At 40.8% G+C, this 17,245-nt stretch overlaps 1 protein-coding gene across 1 annotated transcript in view; it reads left to right on the top strand.

The window, feature by feature from the left end:
• Positions 1-6,953: 6,953 nt before the first annotated feature.
• KLHL29 (kelch-like family member 29) overlaps positions 6,954-17,245 on the top strand; it is a 61,979-nt gene continuing 51,687 nt past the window's right edge. The window contains exon 1 of the mRNA XM_010297555.1: positions 6,954-7,090. Coding sequence (XP_010295857.1) covers positions 6,954-7,090 — 137 coding nt within the window. The remainder of the gene's footprint in view (positions 7,091-17,245) is intronic.

Below are 17,245 nucleotides of genomic sequence, written 5' to 3' on the forward strand. Positions count from 1 at the left end.
TGTAACCCTGTATGATCATAAATTAGCAGGCATGGATACCATAGAAGACTTTACCTTATAAATCAAAGCAGCAAAGTCATTCTAGCCCCCAAACTCCCTTTTTTATTATTTTTATGCATAACTGTGATCCCAAAATCTCTCCAAAGTTGCATTTAAAGTAGAATTTCTAGAAATTAGGGGTGTGGTTAATCTCTGAATATAGTCAGAAAGTATATTGAAACATTTCTACGGCCTAACATAGGGAAATATCAACTCTGTAATGTGTAAAGGCATCCTGGGGGTACCTCCTAATGTCAGTTCTAGTGATGATAATAGACTGCAAATTGGTTTCAAAACACGATACTGTGATTTCCCTGAGTTTTTAATATATTTAGAAAAGCTCCATTTACACATAGAGCTGTAGTTATCTTCCTCAAGTGAGTAATCACTGCAGCTGACTTTGTCGACCCTTTCTCATCATAACAAGGTGAGAAGAATTTGTCTATGTGAACAATGAAAAATTATTTAGGGAAATGGGGCATGTCATTGCCAGCAATCCTTTGAGTAGAATTATCATATACAGCCACATATGTGTTGTTTAGTATGGGAATCAAAAATATTTCCCACTCTCCAGCATCTGTTACTGTTTTCTTTAGCAGCACAGGTGTATAACAGTGTCAACAAGACTAAGATCTAGACAGGTTGGTCTGCACTACAAAGTCCTACTGCCATAGCTGTATCAGCTTGGAGTATGACAACTTGACACCTTGGATTTCACATTGCTGTGCTGACAAAAGCCAGCAGAAGATGACTCTCGTTGCCTTTTGTTCAGAGGTTGATGTAGCTGTGCCAGCAGCGATACTTCTCCAACAGCGTATGTTCCATCTTCACTAGGGTGTATAGCTGGGTAGCACAGACTCAGTAGGGCACAGCCTCATGGTTCCTGTAGCCACTATTGGGCTCAGTTCATTTTATCTGGCTTAAGGGCTTATGAAAGCAAAATATTCAGGAGATGGCCACGAACAGTCGAACATTTTCAGATGCCTTTGCAGCAGGATGGCATCCTGTGGAAACTCCGTAATCAATACAGACTGGGAGAGGACGGCTGGACACAACAATATCATACAGACTGTATTTTGCACCTCCAACCCAAGCCACTAGCAGCCGCAAGCACTAAATGGTACAGAGCAAGAATATTCATTCATCTGCCTCCCCCATCTCACCGATAAAAGATCTTTGTATAGGCGAGTCCCAGCTTTGTTACGCCCCTTTCTCCTTCTGCTCTCAACAAAGAAGTTCAAATGGAATTGAGATCCAATAGGAAAAAAAGGTGAAAGCGTTTATCTGCAACAGATTAATTGTCACCTTCTGTGCAAAAAAAAAAAAAAAAAAATAGAGAATCTGATCTCAACTAATTATCTGAGCTCCCTTGGTAATCCTTGGGGAGGGACAGTGCATCCTACCTGGCTGAGCATGCAGAAGGGGCTGGGTTGTGCATGAGACATGCTTCTGTCTCTATTTGACTGCAGAGGCAGTCCAGATAACTGTAGCTGTAGCTGATAGTGTATTCATTTGTCAACTGGGAAATAACTAACCCCTGGCCTGATAATCATGGGAGACCCGAAGGGATGATGTTCAGTGGTAGCTGGTCTGTAGTGTCAAGATGCCCAGGGGAGTGGAGAACAGCATCAGCCACTGCAGCTCCAAGTGTGCCTGCTTAACTCCATCAGACTGGCCCAACGAGGCAACTAGGCATTTAGTTGTTGCCTCTTTATGCAGCTGCTTCAAGCTACGTATCAACAGCGTGAGGGTAGACGGGGCAGTTTATTATGGCACCCTCCAGGTTTTGGGGTTCTCTGTCTGTAGGCGTTGTGTTGAGGAGAAAGAGAGACTTGTCAAAATTGGCAAAAAATCATGAGTTCTTGTGTGGTTCAATAGGATGGGTTCACCACGGTACACACTTTCCCGTCACTCGTAACTCCTATTGGACTGCTAGCTCTTTTGCTTCATAATTTCATTTCTTGTAGCTACACACGCTCTACCACTGTCTATGAAAATGAGCAAGTGTAGGCAGTGCTGGCACTTAATGGTTAAAATGTTCGTTTTACACAACTAGAGCATAACCTTGGGAATTAATCTCCTTACTTATTAAGGAAAGAAAGTAATTGGATTTTCGTTCTGGTAACTTTTCTTGGCTTCCCCACATTTTCTGTCCCAATCATGAATGCATGGGGCTGTCTGGGCAAGCACTGGTCTCTTGCATGTTTTTCACAAGAATAATAAGTGATGTTTCATCAATTACCCTTTGCAGTTTTATAATGAGTTAGTTTTTCCAAGCAAATTTAAAAAAATATTGTTTGTAAAACGTGTTCTTCAATATTTCACACCTCATTATATTTTAGCTCTGGCTGCCCCCTTTTAAAGCCTTATCTACTAGAATTTAAGTAAAGAGTTCTGCATTAAAAGTGGAAAGAAGCCTGAGAGCTTCCATTTTGCCACAGGAATGTGCTTAGAGAGGATCTTTGACTGGGTATCCAGCCTCCACTGTGCTTAAAATACAGAATAAATAAACTTGTTCACTTAATAACTAAATAAGTTCCTTGTTCATTTTTGTTTCTGATCATAATTTTTAAAAAAGATTCACTACATAACTTCTGTTCCCTTTACTTGATCTACACAATTACACAGTTGTTCTTGGTCCTACATTTGATCCAATGCTTATGGGCTCTTCAGTTTAATGTAATTTGTAATTTGTCCATTAATTAAGAGGGAGAAAATGTAGTGTGATGGGTGGAGCTGGAGGACCAGGAATCATGGCTTCTGAGTTCTTCCTGGCTCTGTTCCTGACCTGAGGAAAGTCACTTAACACCTTCTGCCCCATATTGTCTCTGGGACTCTCAGTATAATTATGTTTAAATGCCCCCAAGCAGAGAGATGAAGGCTGATAATGGCAAAATAGAAAGTGCTTCCTTTCACAAGCTCTGTAGAGATGTTCAGTTGCAGGTTTCAGGTCAAGTCCCCTTTAGGTTCTACTGCTATGTGGCTTGTAACTGCAGAGGTATCTATTGTGTACTTCTTCATGAAGAAAACGTTAAGCAGTCTTTGACTGAGAATGATTTAGCATCGGTAGTGATGAAGAAGACAGAAAGGACTGGCTTGGCTTCTGCAATCCCAACGCCTGTGTGCACCTGGGGCAGGTAGGAAAATCCCTTGCGCTATGGATGCGAGTGCATTTGCTGTGATTCACTGAGGACAGGGATCATGAGTGTCCACCCTGCTGAAACTTTGAACTTTAATTGTTGTTGCACTTCTTTTTTACCTGGATCTCTTTAAAAAAAGGTTGAATGAGAAAAAAAAGCAAAGAAAGAAAAAACCCTCTGTACGAACAAAGAAACCAGAGGAGTAAATAACCACTAGGAAATTCCCAGCACATCCCTTTCTGAAAGTTTCAGGAAGTTCCATTTGTTGGAGGAAATGCTGAAAATTAGGAGGAGCCCAGAAGAGGGACTAGCAGGAGACAGCGGAGATCATTTTTCACTGCCAGGACTGCACTGTGTTGTCTCTCCTTTTACAACTCATCGGCAGTCATTATTACCCGGTGAAAAAATTTGTTTTGCAACTCATCCTGAGTCCTCATAAATCATTAATGCCTGGCTAAGCACAGTGTGAGCATTACAAATACTCCGAGAGTGAGGGCCCGTTCTGATATAACCTTGTGTCCAATACTAATGCCTGCTAGTTATTCAGTAATACAAAGGGGCCTCAGCAAGGAAGATCGATGAATCGATGCAGTCTCCTGGCTTCCTTCTCCTCTCCACCTGCCTCTTCTCTTTCTAGTTCAGAAACTGAGCTACAAAAAATACAGGACTGTTCGTATTCATCTCTCTGTGGAGAGCACTGTAACAAGTCAGGGGGACAAGGAGGGAATTCTGGCCTCAGACTTTCTATAGAAAAACAGAGCTTCAGTTTCTGATTGGGGCTTGTTCTGATTTCTGGTTTTGTATGAGCCAGGTTGCACCACTGCTGCAGACACGTGTTTTCTGGCTTGCATCCTTTAATGAACACATACAGTATAAAGCACACCGAAGCGTGTAAAGAGCACAGATAGTAACTGTGTCCAGGAACTGCAGGACTGGATGTAATTAAAGGGTGCTCAGTAAAGTCCAAGTAATCAGCCCATTACCTGGGGGAGCCGTTTGGGGGCTGAGATGCTCAAACCAGCTTTCACAATATTGGAGATAGTACAGAGAGCACAGCATCTACAGGGGCAGTGGCTGAACTTTGTGTCTTGTTATTCAGCAGTCATCTCAACCATAGTCATGAGGTCACAGATGGTCTCTACTATCCTGCTTACCCTGAGCCCACCTCCAAAAACCCCCAGCCCGTTCCAAGTGCAACTAAACTCTGTTCCTCTCCTCTCCTGGAGTGCAGTATCTGTCAGTGTGGTTGCTAGTCACACAGTTGCACTCCTTGAGCACTAAGAATAACTGATCATGAGCTCTAAAAGGAGGAAATGGAATGAGGTGAGATGGAGATTGACCCCTTGTGTAAGTGTGGCTTAGTCTGGGTTGGAGCCCTTGTCTTGAAATGCTTCTGCAAGGAAGGTTGTAAAGGGCTGCCACAGATACTAGAGAAAAGGATTTTGAATAGGAACTTAGGAAAAGTGCAAATGGGGATGGTGGACAGTAGCTGGGCAAATTTGAAAAGGGGAATGACAGAAAACAAAAGTGAAATTAAGTAGGGGATAAGAGAGTATCAGAAAGTCTAGAGGAAAAAGTAACTGTCTTTAAGGCATGAAATGATAGAAAATTGGTCAGAGAAAAATGTAGTTGCTGTAAGTGAAAGTGGGAAAATGGACCAAGACAGAAAAAAAAAAGTCATTCATATGTGAAAAGGGACAGAAAAATTGTTTCCAAAAATATGCAGCTAAGAAAGCACCTGGTGCTGTTCCTGTGAAACCAGAGCCTTTAGTCACTTTGACCCTAAATCGGGTAGAACATCCCTGGTGTCCAAAGCATCTTTGGTCTTTAACTGAGGCCTGAAGCGTCCATGGTCAAGTCAGACTTTAGGCATCAAACCTCCAGCAAAAGGCTGGACTTCCCTGCAGAAGAGTGAACATTCAGTTCCCACTTTAAGTTTTGCTCAAAATGTATCATTGTACTTTAGCTCAGATGAATTTGTTAAAAATAGTCCCTGCTATAGCACCCACAGGACAGAGTGGTTTATTTTCCCCTATTACAGATCTGACACAAGCCTGCTGTTATTCCTGTGCCCTCTCTAATGATCTGCTTGCTCTCTGGAGAGCACTGACCCATTTCAGCACAGAATAATTAGCCTTTCAGACACTACTGTGTTTCCATTAAATAGACATAAATGTGCAAGGTGACATTTATTTACTTAGGCCTGAAAAATGTGCACCACAGATGTTGGGGCTTGGGACAACTTCAATTTCTTTTCATGTAACAGTTGTATATTTGCCTGTTTTCGTATTGTTTAACCACTAGTGCTTTGCTGAAACGATTCCTGTTGAGTTTCATTGAGGAAGCAGGAGAACACAGAGATTATTTGGATCTTCATTTCACCGTAAGGCCCTTTGGCGATGCGTTGGCAGCCCAGTGCCCGAGCCCAGCAGTGGCATCAAATGCAGTTATAGTTACACACTCTTCAGGTCCCTTTTACTTTCTGTAGGGAGGGACTCCATGTAAAGAACTGCTGTTGATTTACAGATCTGTCTGAAGAGGAATGTGTTCAAGGTGTTACACTGAGAAAATGAGAACCTTGACCTATTGCAAACATAAAATAAAACCAAAATCCTTTAGTATTTAAAATCAGCTCTTTTATCATCTTGATCACTGGTTTCTAAACCGCCAGGCTATCGCCCAGGTGGAGAGTATATTATTCACCTTGGTAACCACTTGGTCTGCAAAGTTGGAGGGAAGTCTTACCCTTAAAAGTCCCGCCAGTATATAAAACATGTAGGTTGCTTAGTAGTTCACATCCACACACGACGACGTGGCATGCTATTATTTCATTCTGTTAGTACCAATAGGCTTTATAAAAGGAGGCATCACGCAAGGTAGGTGCTTTATTGCAGGATGGAAACACTTTCATAGGTTATTTTAATCATTATGGTTCTTTCATGATGTGTGAAAGTTGATTGTTGCTGTAAATGAAGCCATTGAAGGCTAAAAAATAAAAATGCTGTGATGGTAAAAATCCTTGGAGTGCAAAAAATGGGAATTGCTATAAAAGGCAGTAATTTATTCTCTGCGTGAGATTATTTTTTATCATAAGGATGCTTTTAAGCTAATTCTGAAACATATACAATTGTAGTCTGTATAGCTGAGGTATATTGCAAGATGCATTGGTAATTTGGCTAATTTTTTATGCACTGTAATTTATATATTATTTAGAAGTATTATTTTATTCTGTTAACTGAGAGGCTTAACACATTTTTACTATGTTAAGAATAAGTTATTTTTGCAGGTTTTGTGGTTTTATTATTTTGACCCATATCCAGTTCATATTGCATCATAATACCATATTACTAATATTATTCTAGTATGTTCAAAACTTATTTGCATTGGATAGAAATTCATTAGCTCTTGATTTTTATTATAACAAATTATTTTAACTTTTCTGTGATAATGCATTCTCTGTGTTTCTGATTTGCTGATGCTGAAATATTTTGTTTTCGTTTTTAATCCTTCCAAATTTAGGATTGTTTTTCCTTTTTTTCTGTATATATATTTCAGTTGTTTAGACGTACTGGTTCCTGCTTTTTTCTTTTTCTTTTTTAAATATGTTATGTTCGTAACTTCTGACTGTCTATGTTGAGCCAATCTTACTGACAAAAATATCAGTTGTTTCCTGTTTCTCTACTTCTTTACAAAAAAAAAATGAAAAGTAAAAAGTAAAAATAAAAAACTCTTAATGGGAACCCTGGCACTGTCTGTCTTCTCTGTTCTGCAGAAATGTTGAAGGAGTTGAACCAGCAACGCAGAGCGAAAGAGTTTACAGACCTGAAAATTATTGTTGAAGGCAAAGAGTTTGAAGTCCACCAAAATGTTCTAGCTTCCTGCAGCTTGTATTTCAAGGACCTGATTAAAAGGTTTGCCTTCCTTCCAGCTGTGATCTGCTCTGTTCTTTTGTAGGGCGCATTTGTGTCGCTTTTTTTTCCTCCCCTCTCTTGCAGGTTTATGAAGATTGAATCTCCTGTCACAGAGCCAGTAGCCATTCTTTCCACCTCCTCTGAATGTATTTCCAAACTGAGACTCAGACCCATTTGTTACGCATCCGACTCGTATAGTGTAATTATTTCTGATCAGTAGAGGCTGGTTTTGGCCGAAGAAAGTGTTCCACCACTGAGAGATCTAAGATTTAACCTCAACTGCTAATGGTGATCCAGACCACAACTAAAAATTATTGCTGTCGATGTTTTCAAGGGACTCTGTCACATACGACAAAAGTCTGCCCTTCGGGCTACAATAAGCCATCAGCGTTCTGGTGAATGATGCTGAGACATCGTGCTAATAAAGCATTTTGAGTATCGTAATCCCTTCACCCTGAAATCTTTGTTACATGCTTTTGTGTGGCTTTTATGGGCAAAGGGATTGATATTTTTTATTATTTGGGGACTTCTAAAAGAAGAAAAGACAACTGATTAATTTCTCTAGAAAAGATTGGAAATAAGATGATTTTCTGGTCAAAATATAGCTCAGTCTGCATGTTAGACTAAGGGTAGTTTTTTTCTTACAAACTCTCTATCTTAGGGAAGGTACAATATGTACATTTTCCAAACATCATGTCTCCACCTTCGCATTTTCCCCCCTCTGTTTCTAGCTGATTGATTCTAAACAGTGCATGATAATCTTTTTTTTCCATTACATTGATTTTTCAATTTGTATGCTTCATATACTCGCATAGGAATAAATTGGTACTCTCGTATTATTAGTAAGTTAGAGTAGCAAGTAGGGAGAAAAAAAACATGAGGATAACTTTCATTTTTCTCTCAATCATCAGCAAATTAATGCAGCTGCTGATTTTGCCTTGCAGTATTTTCCTGAGCAGACTGAGCCTGGACTGTGCTAAAAAATGGGATTAAAGAACATTTTGCTTGCTTCAAATCCTGTATTTAAATTTTGCCAACTAACACAATAGTGACTGTATTTTATTTCAGGATGGCATATTGGCTGGTATCTCCTTTCAGTGTATCATGTCCTTTTGCACAGAGCTGGTTTTATAATTATGGATATATATTACATTTCTATGATATAACTGTGCTGGCTGCCTTATCAATTATTCATAAAAAATATGTTGGCCTAGGAAGCATGTCTTTTCCCCTCTGTAAATCTAATGATTGCTAGCTGTAGCTATGCCAGATCTCTCCTCTCCTTTCTTTTCTGTCTGCTCATTATCATTTGATTGTTAAGGCTACAATATGTGCTCTTTAGGGTGATAAGGAGTAGTCTATAAGGAAAGAAAATCTTAGAATCAACTTACAGAAAGCCAGTAACTGACTGGCTGAAGACTGTCCTTTGGATTTTGCTGCAAAGACATCTGCTTGTGTGCAGAAGTCACCAGACAGCATCTATTTCTAGAAGTATGCTGAGGAATGTTTCTGCTTTATTATTTAGTTATCAAATGGAGATATACTTTAGGCTGAACACTGATCTGATATGAAATAATTAAAAAAAAAAAAACAAAAAACTTTTTAAATGCTCTGAAAAGAGACAATGAAAGCAAAACCCTAGATTTCAGCATTTATTGTCGTTCAGCTGCTCACATAAGACTCAAATGTGTTACAAGAAAAAAATAGTCAAAGGTTTAGCCCACTTGCCAACCTCACCACTTTTTGCCTTCTTTCACATCATCATCAGCAATAAATATTCCAGAGGTTGATTTGTGTCCACAGTCAGGTCTCTCTGTCCCAGTTGTCTTCCATATATAACTTCAGTGGCACACATGTAACCTTGATGAAGGCTAATGCAGTTGCACAGGTGTATCCAAGGCAAAAATACATTTATTACTGATGATGATGCTTGAACGGGGGAAAATCCAGCTTGACATCTAGTTGGGTTTGCAAAACTGTCACGTGAGGAAAATAAATATTCACCTGTAAACTAAGCAAATGTGTCTTTGTGAGACAATAAACTCAGGCCTTTGGGGTGGAATTTCTAAAGACTTGCTTTTTAGAGGATACTTGCAGTTGAAACCCTAGTCCTTTTAGAAACCCCATGAAGTCAATGAAAGTCAAGGACTCAAGTTGCAAGAGGTACTCAGTATTTTGTAGGATCATGCCCTTAATAATACAAAATCGTTATAGTTCACAGAGTCAGTATGTTTATGAATACAACACAACGAGAATCCTCTCCTGTTAGCATCTTCTTTAAAATGGTAATTTAAGCTTTATGTGATTTTTATCTTTGTTTTATTATAGAAATCAAAACAAGAAATGGCAGTTTTTCTTGAAGAATAAAGGACATCTCTTTATGTTCCATATAATATAAAGGCCATTTCAATAAGTGCATGCTAGGGTGAAACTCTAATGCCATTCCAACTGACAGCACCAATAGGTCACCAGAAGCATCAATGAGATGTTCTATTCATGAAGGTGCTATGTGCATCTATATAAACATGCAGAAAAAGAACATCTTTCAGACTATTTACTTCAGCTGTTCTTTGCCACAGGCTAGTTATTGTTAACCTCATGTTCTGCCATTGATTCCACTGTGTGTTGGAGGCGGTATCTGATGATAGAATAGCAAGTAGTGTCTCAAAAGAATAAAAGTGAAATGTTCAAAAACAAATAAGATCAATTATCCCCTCCTCAAAAAAAAAAAGAATATAGACAAAAAGCACAATAGAACTAGAGTTATTGCCCATTTTGAGGAAGGCTATTTGATGAGAATTAGTCATAGCAGGGAAAAAAATGTGTTGGTTTTTTGCACTGTAGTGAAAAAATGATAAACAGGTTTGATTGACAAAAACAATTCTGAAGTTATTTATTATTTTTGAAACAAATCTGGTAATGAGAGCACACTTTAAGACACCCTTAGTTTCTCAGGAAGTAGTTAATCCTGCAACGTGCTGAGCATTCTGGTCCTCGTCCAGAAAAGTTCTTGTTCCATGTGAATTATCTTCTAATTATATGAGCATGGCCCTCTTGAGGTTGGGTAAATCCAGTCCAGCTTAGCCTAAGCTCAGCACCGTACCAAGCACTGTGCGGTTGGAACCAGGTTAACCAGTCCCCGTCAGGAGCTGCACAGCGCTCGAGCCTAAGCCAGGACTCGACTTTCATCTCCCTCCCAACAGCAGCTGACCATAAAAACCACTCAGTCCTTTTCAGTGAAATGGACTGATATCCTTTTCATCTGAAAAATCCTTTTCATCTGAAACGGATTAGGTGTATTAGGAACAGCAGGTATGAAATGTTCCTGACGTCTCTTCCACTTCACTGTGCCCACAAAGGGAGGAACTTGAGGTGCAGGGGGAGGATGAGGATGTGTGAGGGTGGGTGCATGCCCGAAGCTGGTCCTGGAGGAGGACGTATTGCAGTAACTTCAGGGGCTGTGGGGCTATCACTAGCAGTCTCAGGAACAATTTTATACAGCATTAAATATATTTGGGGATTGCTAGGTTTCCTCAAGTTCTTTTCATCAAATCCCCTTTAAAGTATACTCTTTTTTGTGGTGAATATTTGAGCCTACTTTATGACAGGTATGGAGTTGAGTACTTGGCCTCAGTGCTTGCTCCTTCAGGCATGGAGCGTACAGAGGAGTTGATATACTTTATCTGCGCTTAGGGAAATAGCGGTTAGTCAGCTTCTTCAAACTGTGACCCATGCAAGATTACTGCAGTATAGGACTGCAGGAGAAAATAGATGATAAATAGCAGCTGGAATAGGAGTCTGTCCTCTAAATACTGTCTTACCTATTTTGAATGCACCGCCAACCACAGTTGCTTCCAGTCTGCCTGACTTTGGTCTCTAATTTGCATCTATATTTTAGGTTCTTAAGAAATCAGTCTCCCCAAAGCAAGGGCCTAATTTATGGTACAGGCAATGAAGAGAAGCACCTTGAAGGCTTCTGGAAAGAGCCTTTTCTCCTAATTCAGATACCGATGTGCAGGCAGGTAGGAGATCCCTCTGGAGCAATGAGAGGTGTTTGTCTCTTGCTGTTAGTCAACCAACATTTAGGCCCAAGGTTGGCATCTAAGGCATTTAGTGTAACCTCGACTTCTAGACTGCTGCTGTAGCCTACAGAGAGGGAGACAGACCTCTCCAGGAGGCAAGTCCTCTCACCGTAGAATAGGTGTCTAAGACACAAGATGAAGGAGGAGGCCATCCCTCTTTACTATTAATAAAGAGAGAGCCAAGGTGATTTGCTTAGACTCTAAACTTATGATGGGTTTTATATTGCTTCCTTCAGGGGTCCAGCCTAAGCTGGTTATCTAGGCTTCCTCTGCAGTTGTCAGGGAAGACAGAAATGTCTATAGGGCTATTCATACCACCTTAGGATAAATAACATGAATTGCCTTCTAGAAGTGCTCATTTTTCATTGCCCATGGAGAAAGGCTAGTCACCCAGCTCTGATTAGACACCTGGTTCGTAGCTGCCTTAAAAGTACATGAATGATTCCTTATGAAACTAGTGTTTGTTTGAATGTCACATATATATATGTACACAGAAAGAAGGAAGTAGGTCAGGATCCATCAAAACCCCCATATCTAAAATGCCCCTCTCTCAGAGCACGGATTTTCTTATTTAAGCCAATCTTGTAGCTACAGCTCCTCGGTTTGGGCAGGGAGAGAAATGAGCTCTGTGTCTTTGTATCATCTGCCCTAGAAGAAAAGGTAGAAGATGTCTGTGTTCTGGAAGGAAGGAATGGAAAATCCCCTGAAGAGGCATCATTTTTTTCCAGCTGCATTTGGGATAGACAAATACAGCTGCTGGAAAAATGGAATGTCCGATATTTCCATAACAAAGAGAGTTTCACCGGAACATTTTAATTTGCTGCTTTCTTCTTCTTAATTCAACCCAAGGTGCTGGAATCTCTACCAAATATGACAATAATAGGAAACACTTGACATAAAAGTCTCTTCTTGGCCAAAATGCTGGCTTTTGTAAGAAGACTTCGGTTTTATTTCTCTGTGGTCAGTTACTAAAGACACACAGATCCTGTCCTATAGGCTTTATCTTTTCAAGATTTTATTTTAATGATGCTTTCTAACTTTGAAGTCATCCTGGCCACCTAATTCCACTAGCACAGAGCAGTATATCATATACACAAAGAGATTCGGTCACAAGAAGCAAGCATTTTTGATGGCGTGTAATCTGGCAACGCTGTGTTCATTCTTCTTGTCCTAAGGAGCAGAGCCAGTGACTTCATGGCCAAATTGCTCTTCCACGATACCTTCCCTCTTTCCGCAAGTGTTCAGATTTTTTTTTTTTTTTTTCCTAAAATAGGGCTGTATATACTCTCTGGGGGCTTGAAGGCAGGGCAGCAGAGTGGGAGAAGTAAAGCATTTAGAGTGAGAGGACCAAATTCCTTTTGCTTTACACCTACGCTGAAGACAGAGATGTCATTCTGCATTTTACACCATTGTGTGGAAAGGCAACATTTGGATGCAAGACAGAGAAACCTGCCGCTATCCATCTGAAACACTCTGACAAAACTGCAGAAGCATTTAGGTGTCTGGAAAACAGACTGTCTGGTTTGTGTTTACGTTGTAAAAAGCCCAAAATGAGAAATAGCAGATGAAAGAAAAATCTACTCTTAGTGACCCCTTCATGTTTTCCTCTTATTAAGAACCTTGCTTTTAACTCCGGGAGAGGAACAGGCAGCATTTCTACATCTGCATGCTTCAGCTCCATTGCAGGACAGAACAAATGTGGAAACAAATTATAACATTTCTTTGAAAACGGAGAAATAGGGAGTCAAAAATACAATGTTTGTTTCAGGTGCCAGGAAGGGTATATTGTGCCTAGACAGACAGTGCCAGAGGTTTCTGTTAAACCATTTAAAGGAGTCCATGAGAATGGGAGGTTGCACAGGAGTATAAAATACTCTTCACCCTTTGCTGCCAGGGTGCAGGCGTAAATGATGCTACGGACAACATTTTTCTCTTAAATGAGGGACTGATAATTGCTGTGGGTTGGGTGTAAAACCCTGGCATGGGAAACGGCTTTCTGCTCTCCGTGGCCCCTCTCCGGCAGCGCGCTTCCCTTGCTCTGCCTGGCCGAGCAGCCGCACTCCCGCCCGCCTGTCGGAGCTGCCTGCTGGGTTTCAAATTCTGCAGCTGCCAGGCCTTGGAAAACATGTTTTCATCACGCAAAAATGTATGGTCTTCTACATAAATGAACCGCAGCTTCCAAATATCCAGAGGGGTTGCTGGGCTGCCAGGCTAAGGAACAGCCACAAAACCCGTAGCAGGCGTCGCAGCCCAGCTATTTCCAGCCCGGCTATTTCCAGCCCGGCTACTTCCAGCCCAGCTATTTCCAGCCTAGCTATTTCCAGCCCGGTGAGCGTGGCCATGGACTGGGAGGGTGAGTGTCTTGGGCTGGATGCAGACTGCGAAAGGAGGGACAGACAGATGTGCCCTGCTCGGAAGAGAAACTGTGGTGAGGAGGACAGAAGGGCCTCGAGGTGCAGCGCAGAAATGAGCTTCTGCCTCGTAATGGCTGCAGCTTGCAGAGGCACCGAGCAGAATCACTTAACCTCTCGCTCCTCTCCCTCATTGACAGCATCTCTATTTACTGTAGTTTGGGCTTCTCGCTCACATAATTTCTAGACACAACTACAAATCCTGCAAATCTTACCCCAGGAATGACAGACTGACCACCTCCCTTGCTCTGGCTAGGCCTATTGCAAGCCATGCAGCTGTCATACAACCACCCGTAAGATCGTCGGGTGCCGGTGCAGGCGGCCTGCCTGTATTTACTTACATCCTGCAGCCGGGTCTGGGCTTGCCTGTGTTGAAATTCAGAGGCAAAAGGGAACAGTTATCTAACAAAGTGCAGTTCAATGGAAAAAACTTCCACGGCATAGAAACTGGAGCCATGTTCTTGAAAGCTGTCATTTTTGGGCCACTTCCAAGAGCAAGTCTCGCCCTAAAACAAGGGTAGTCAAATCTCTGACTCCAGCATGCTAGCAGGTAGCTCCAGGGATCAGCAGTTCACTTCCTTTCATTTAAATCATCAAAGATTAGCACCGCTGGATTGGGATAATGAATTTGAATTAATATGACCAGGTTATGATCATATCAGATAATGATCCCCCCTTTTTTCGTTTGCGTAGAGCTAAGTGTCAGTGACTTAAATACTCCAAGCAGTTCTGTGAGGTGGTGTGGGCAGGGATTGATGGGGTGAGAAGAGCTACCTGCCCTTTCCTGCATGTACTGTAGCCATAGGTGATGCAATATATTACCTTTCATTGATGTCCAAAGCACAGGCTGGCTCTACCTATACTGTAGAAAAGCACTAGAAACACCCTGTAGCTGAGTGAGAAAGAACCAGTGCCTGACAGAATTAATTCTAATTACTGAAATGCTGATTGGGATCTTTGGGCACTACCATAATCATAGTAGTAGTAATAAATAATAATTGTGGTTATCATTATTTTATTATTGTTTTCCCTCTAGACGTTGCAATGAAGAAAAAGCCTTGGATAGACTTACCTAGATAATTAGTTGTATAAATTTCACCACATTCCTAAGAAACGGATTTATTAGCTGCATAATGCTAGCTCCCTGCTAAGCTGGTTTTTGATAGTGTAATAAATATCATTAAAACAAATCAGATAGGAGCTGGTTAAGGGGGTGAGCTTTAAGTTTGATGAGAATAATTTTTGTAATTCATTGTATTTTTAATCTTCCGTCCCATATAATCCACCAAAACCTGCTTGCATCTTTTATTTACCTTTAACAAATAGTAGCTCTCACCCCGGGCTATTTTGCCACATATTTGCTGAATTAGGCTGACAGTGATGCTTGCAAGCAAGTTAGATCCCGTGCTGTTAATAAGCTGGCCCAGTTTTTTTTACTTCTCCACTAGTACCTTATGATTCAGTTTATTCTCAGTCCCTAGCAAAAGTCGAGGTCATGAAATGCTGTTCTTCCAAGGGCACTCGCTATTCACTTCTTCATTCACTTGCTACTCATTTAAGTCAGCGTCTTCAAACTCGTCATCTTCTTTCTTAAATCTCAGCAGGGAGGCATATTTGTGCCTCCGACTGTGATCCCCGACACTATAGCGTTACAGGCTGCCGTTGATCCCGCGCCTTTAGAAACCATCTTGACCGAGCAATTAGATGGTGTTCCGTCGGTGAATAGCGTTAAGGGTATATAGGAGACGTGGCGCTTTTGTTTGTTTTATTTTGTTCTGGTCATGCTGCCCATGAACAAAAGCATTTGCTGTTAATCCCGTTGCTTGTCTTGGTTTGTAATGATCATTTCTGTGATGGTGAATTAGCAGGAGCTGCTGGGGCATACCTGAGCTCACAGCCATTAATTTTCTTGACTTCTTTCTGATAGAGCAGGTGCAAACTGGCAGCGTTTGACCCTAATAAGTTACACTAGTCTTGCCAAATTTTGTTTGCCTGGAACAAGGAACATTATTTGTATGAACATCCTGGGTAAAAGTGAGCAAATGCATTTGTTGGTCAGGTAAATTTTCATGACAAATTTGCAAGCCTGTGTTTAAACAATGTAATTTATTTAATCTTGTGATTTTACTAGTTCTTTATCGTAATCATACAATAGCACCATTACAGTATATGTTTTCGTCTCTCACGAGACAGATGGATAGTGGCTGAGGCTCAAAGATAATATTTATCTACAAGATAGTATAACGAAGGCAGAGATTTGCAAGTTAATACATTTTGAGCTGATAAAGGAATTCCAAAGGAGAAGCAATGCTAGGGTGTAATTTATTTTTTTTTAAATCCTATTTAATAGAACATTCAGTGCCTTATGACATACATATTGCAATGATGTTGCTCTATAAATGTCCCTTCCTGTCATCATTTACATGATTGATTATCTTGCAGCTGCATAAACTTGAATAACTCAGTAAATAACCTGTTACCATGGTATGCACATGCATCTTGGGGTGTGTGTCGTGGAAATGTATGTTGGTATGTTTGGGCAGCTATGCTTTTATATCTCATGAGCATGTAATTACAATAAATCAAGGTCTTCGGTATGAAATACGACTTTCCATGTAGAGTGCCGTGTCTGTTCTGTTCGTAGCTGAAGGTTGGCTATAATAGAATGAAGTTTCTTTGTTGCTTCTCCCAAGAGAGATAGCCATGTGGGTTCTGAACCATTAATAACTCTGAAGATGATGAAAAGTCAAATAGTGGACAGTTAAGATGCAGCAACATTACACTCTCTTCCTTGCCTGGAGTTTCAATGCTTTAAGGATTATGTTCCACAGTAAACAAGATGTTCAGTCTAAATTGTATAGACTTGAACAGGAGTTTTTAATGAGCACATAGCTAACAGACTCTTAAGCCTCGTGAGAAGCTGCCTATCCCAGCCGGGAGTCCTTTCTTTGGTAATCAAAATAATTTGACAGAGATAAAAAGAAGTAGCTTCTCTTCATTTAAGTGCTTCATCTTACATAAAAATCTTGGATTTCCTGTTTTCTGGAGACGAAAACACTGTCCAAGGAAAAAAGCCAGTTAATTTGATTTTTTTTTTTTTTTTTTGCCTTGTCTGTCTTGGTAGCAAATATTTTGCTCTAGTGGAATGGGAACACAGTTAATGTAGGGTAAACATTTATGTTCCTGATTATGAAAGCAAGCCAGCAAGATCAGCACGTCGAGCTGATGGGGCAGACCCTGGGAAGGCGCGAGGTAAAGAGGCCGGGAGGCAGCTGGCTGGTGGGACAGGCCGTTGCTTTGGTCCATGCAGGGAGGGACCAGCCCCAAAAGATGGGCTTATCGAGGGTGGAGCTGGAGCTCCTGCCTGCGTGCCGGCAGTCACGTACCCTTCCCCTGAGCTCAAACACATGCTTTTAGTGGAGGATATTCAAATTCCTGTGTTGTATGAGATCCTAAGCAACAGATAGTCAAAGGTACCAATTTCTTTTATTACACTATCAAAATCAGCCTGATTTCCTATTTGTTAAAAATAAATTCTGACTATAATTGTCCTGGTTTCAGGACAATTATAAACAAAATGGAGCCTATATTATGGAGCTACTTCTTTCACATTGTCTTCTCTTGGGAGAAGCAAGTTCACAAGCAGGAGTGATGGACCTTGG

This window comes from Phaethon lepturus, unplaced genomic scaffold, assembly GCF_000687285.1.
Source record: "Phaethon lepturus isolate BGI_N335 unplaced genomic scaffold, ASM68728v1 scaffold18121, whole genome shotgun sequence".
In the NCBI taxonomy this organism is placed as follows: Eukaryota; Metazoa; Chordata; class Aves; order Phaethontiformes; family Phaethontidae; genus Phaethon; species Phaethon lepturus.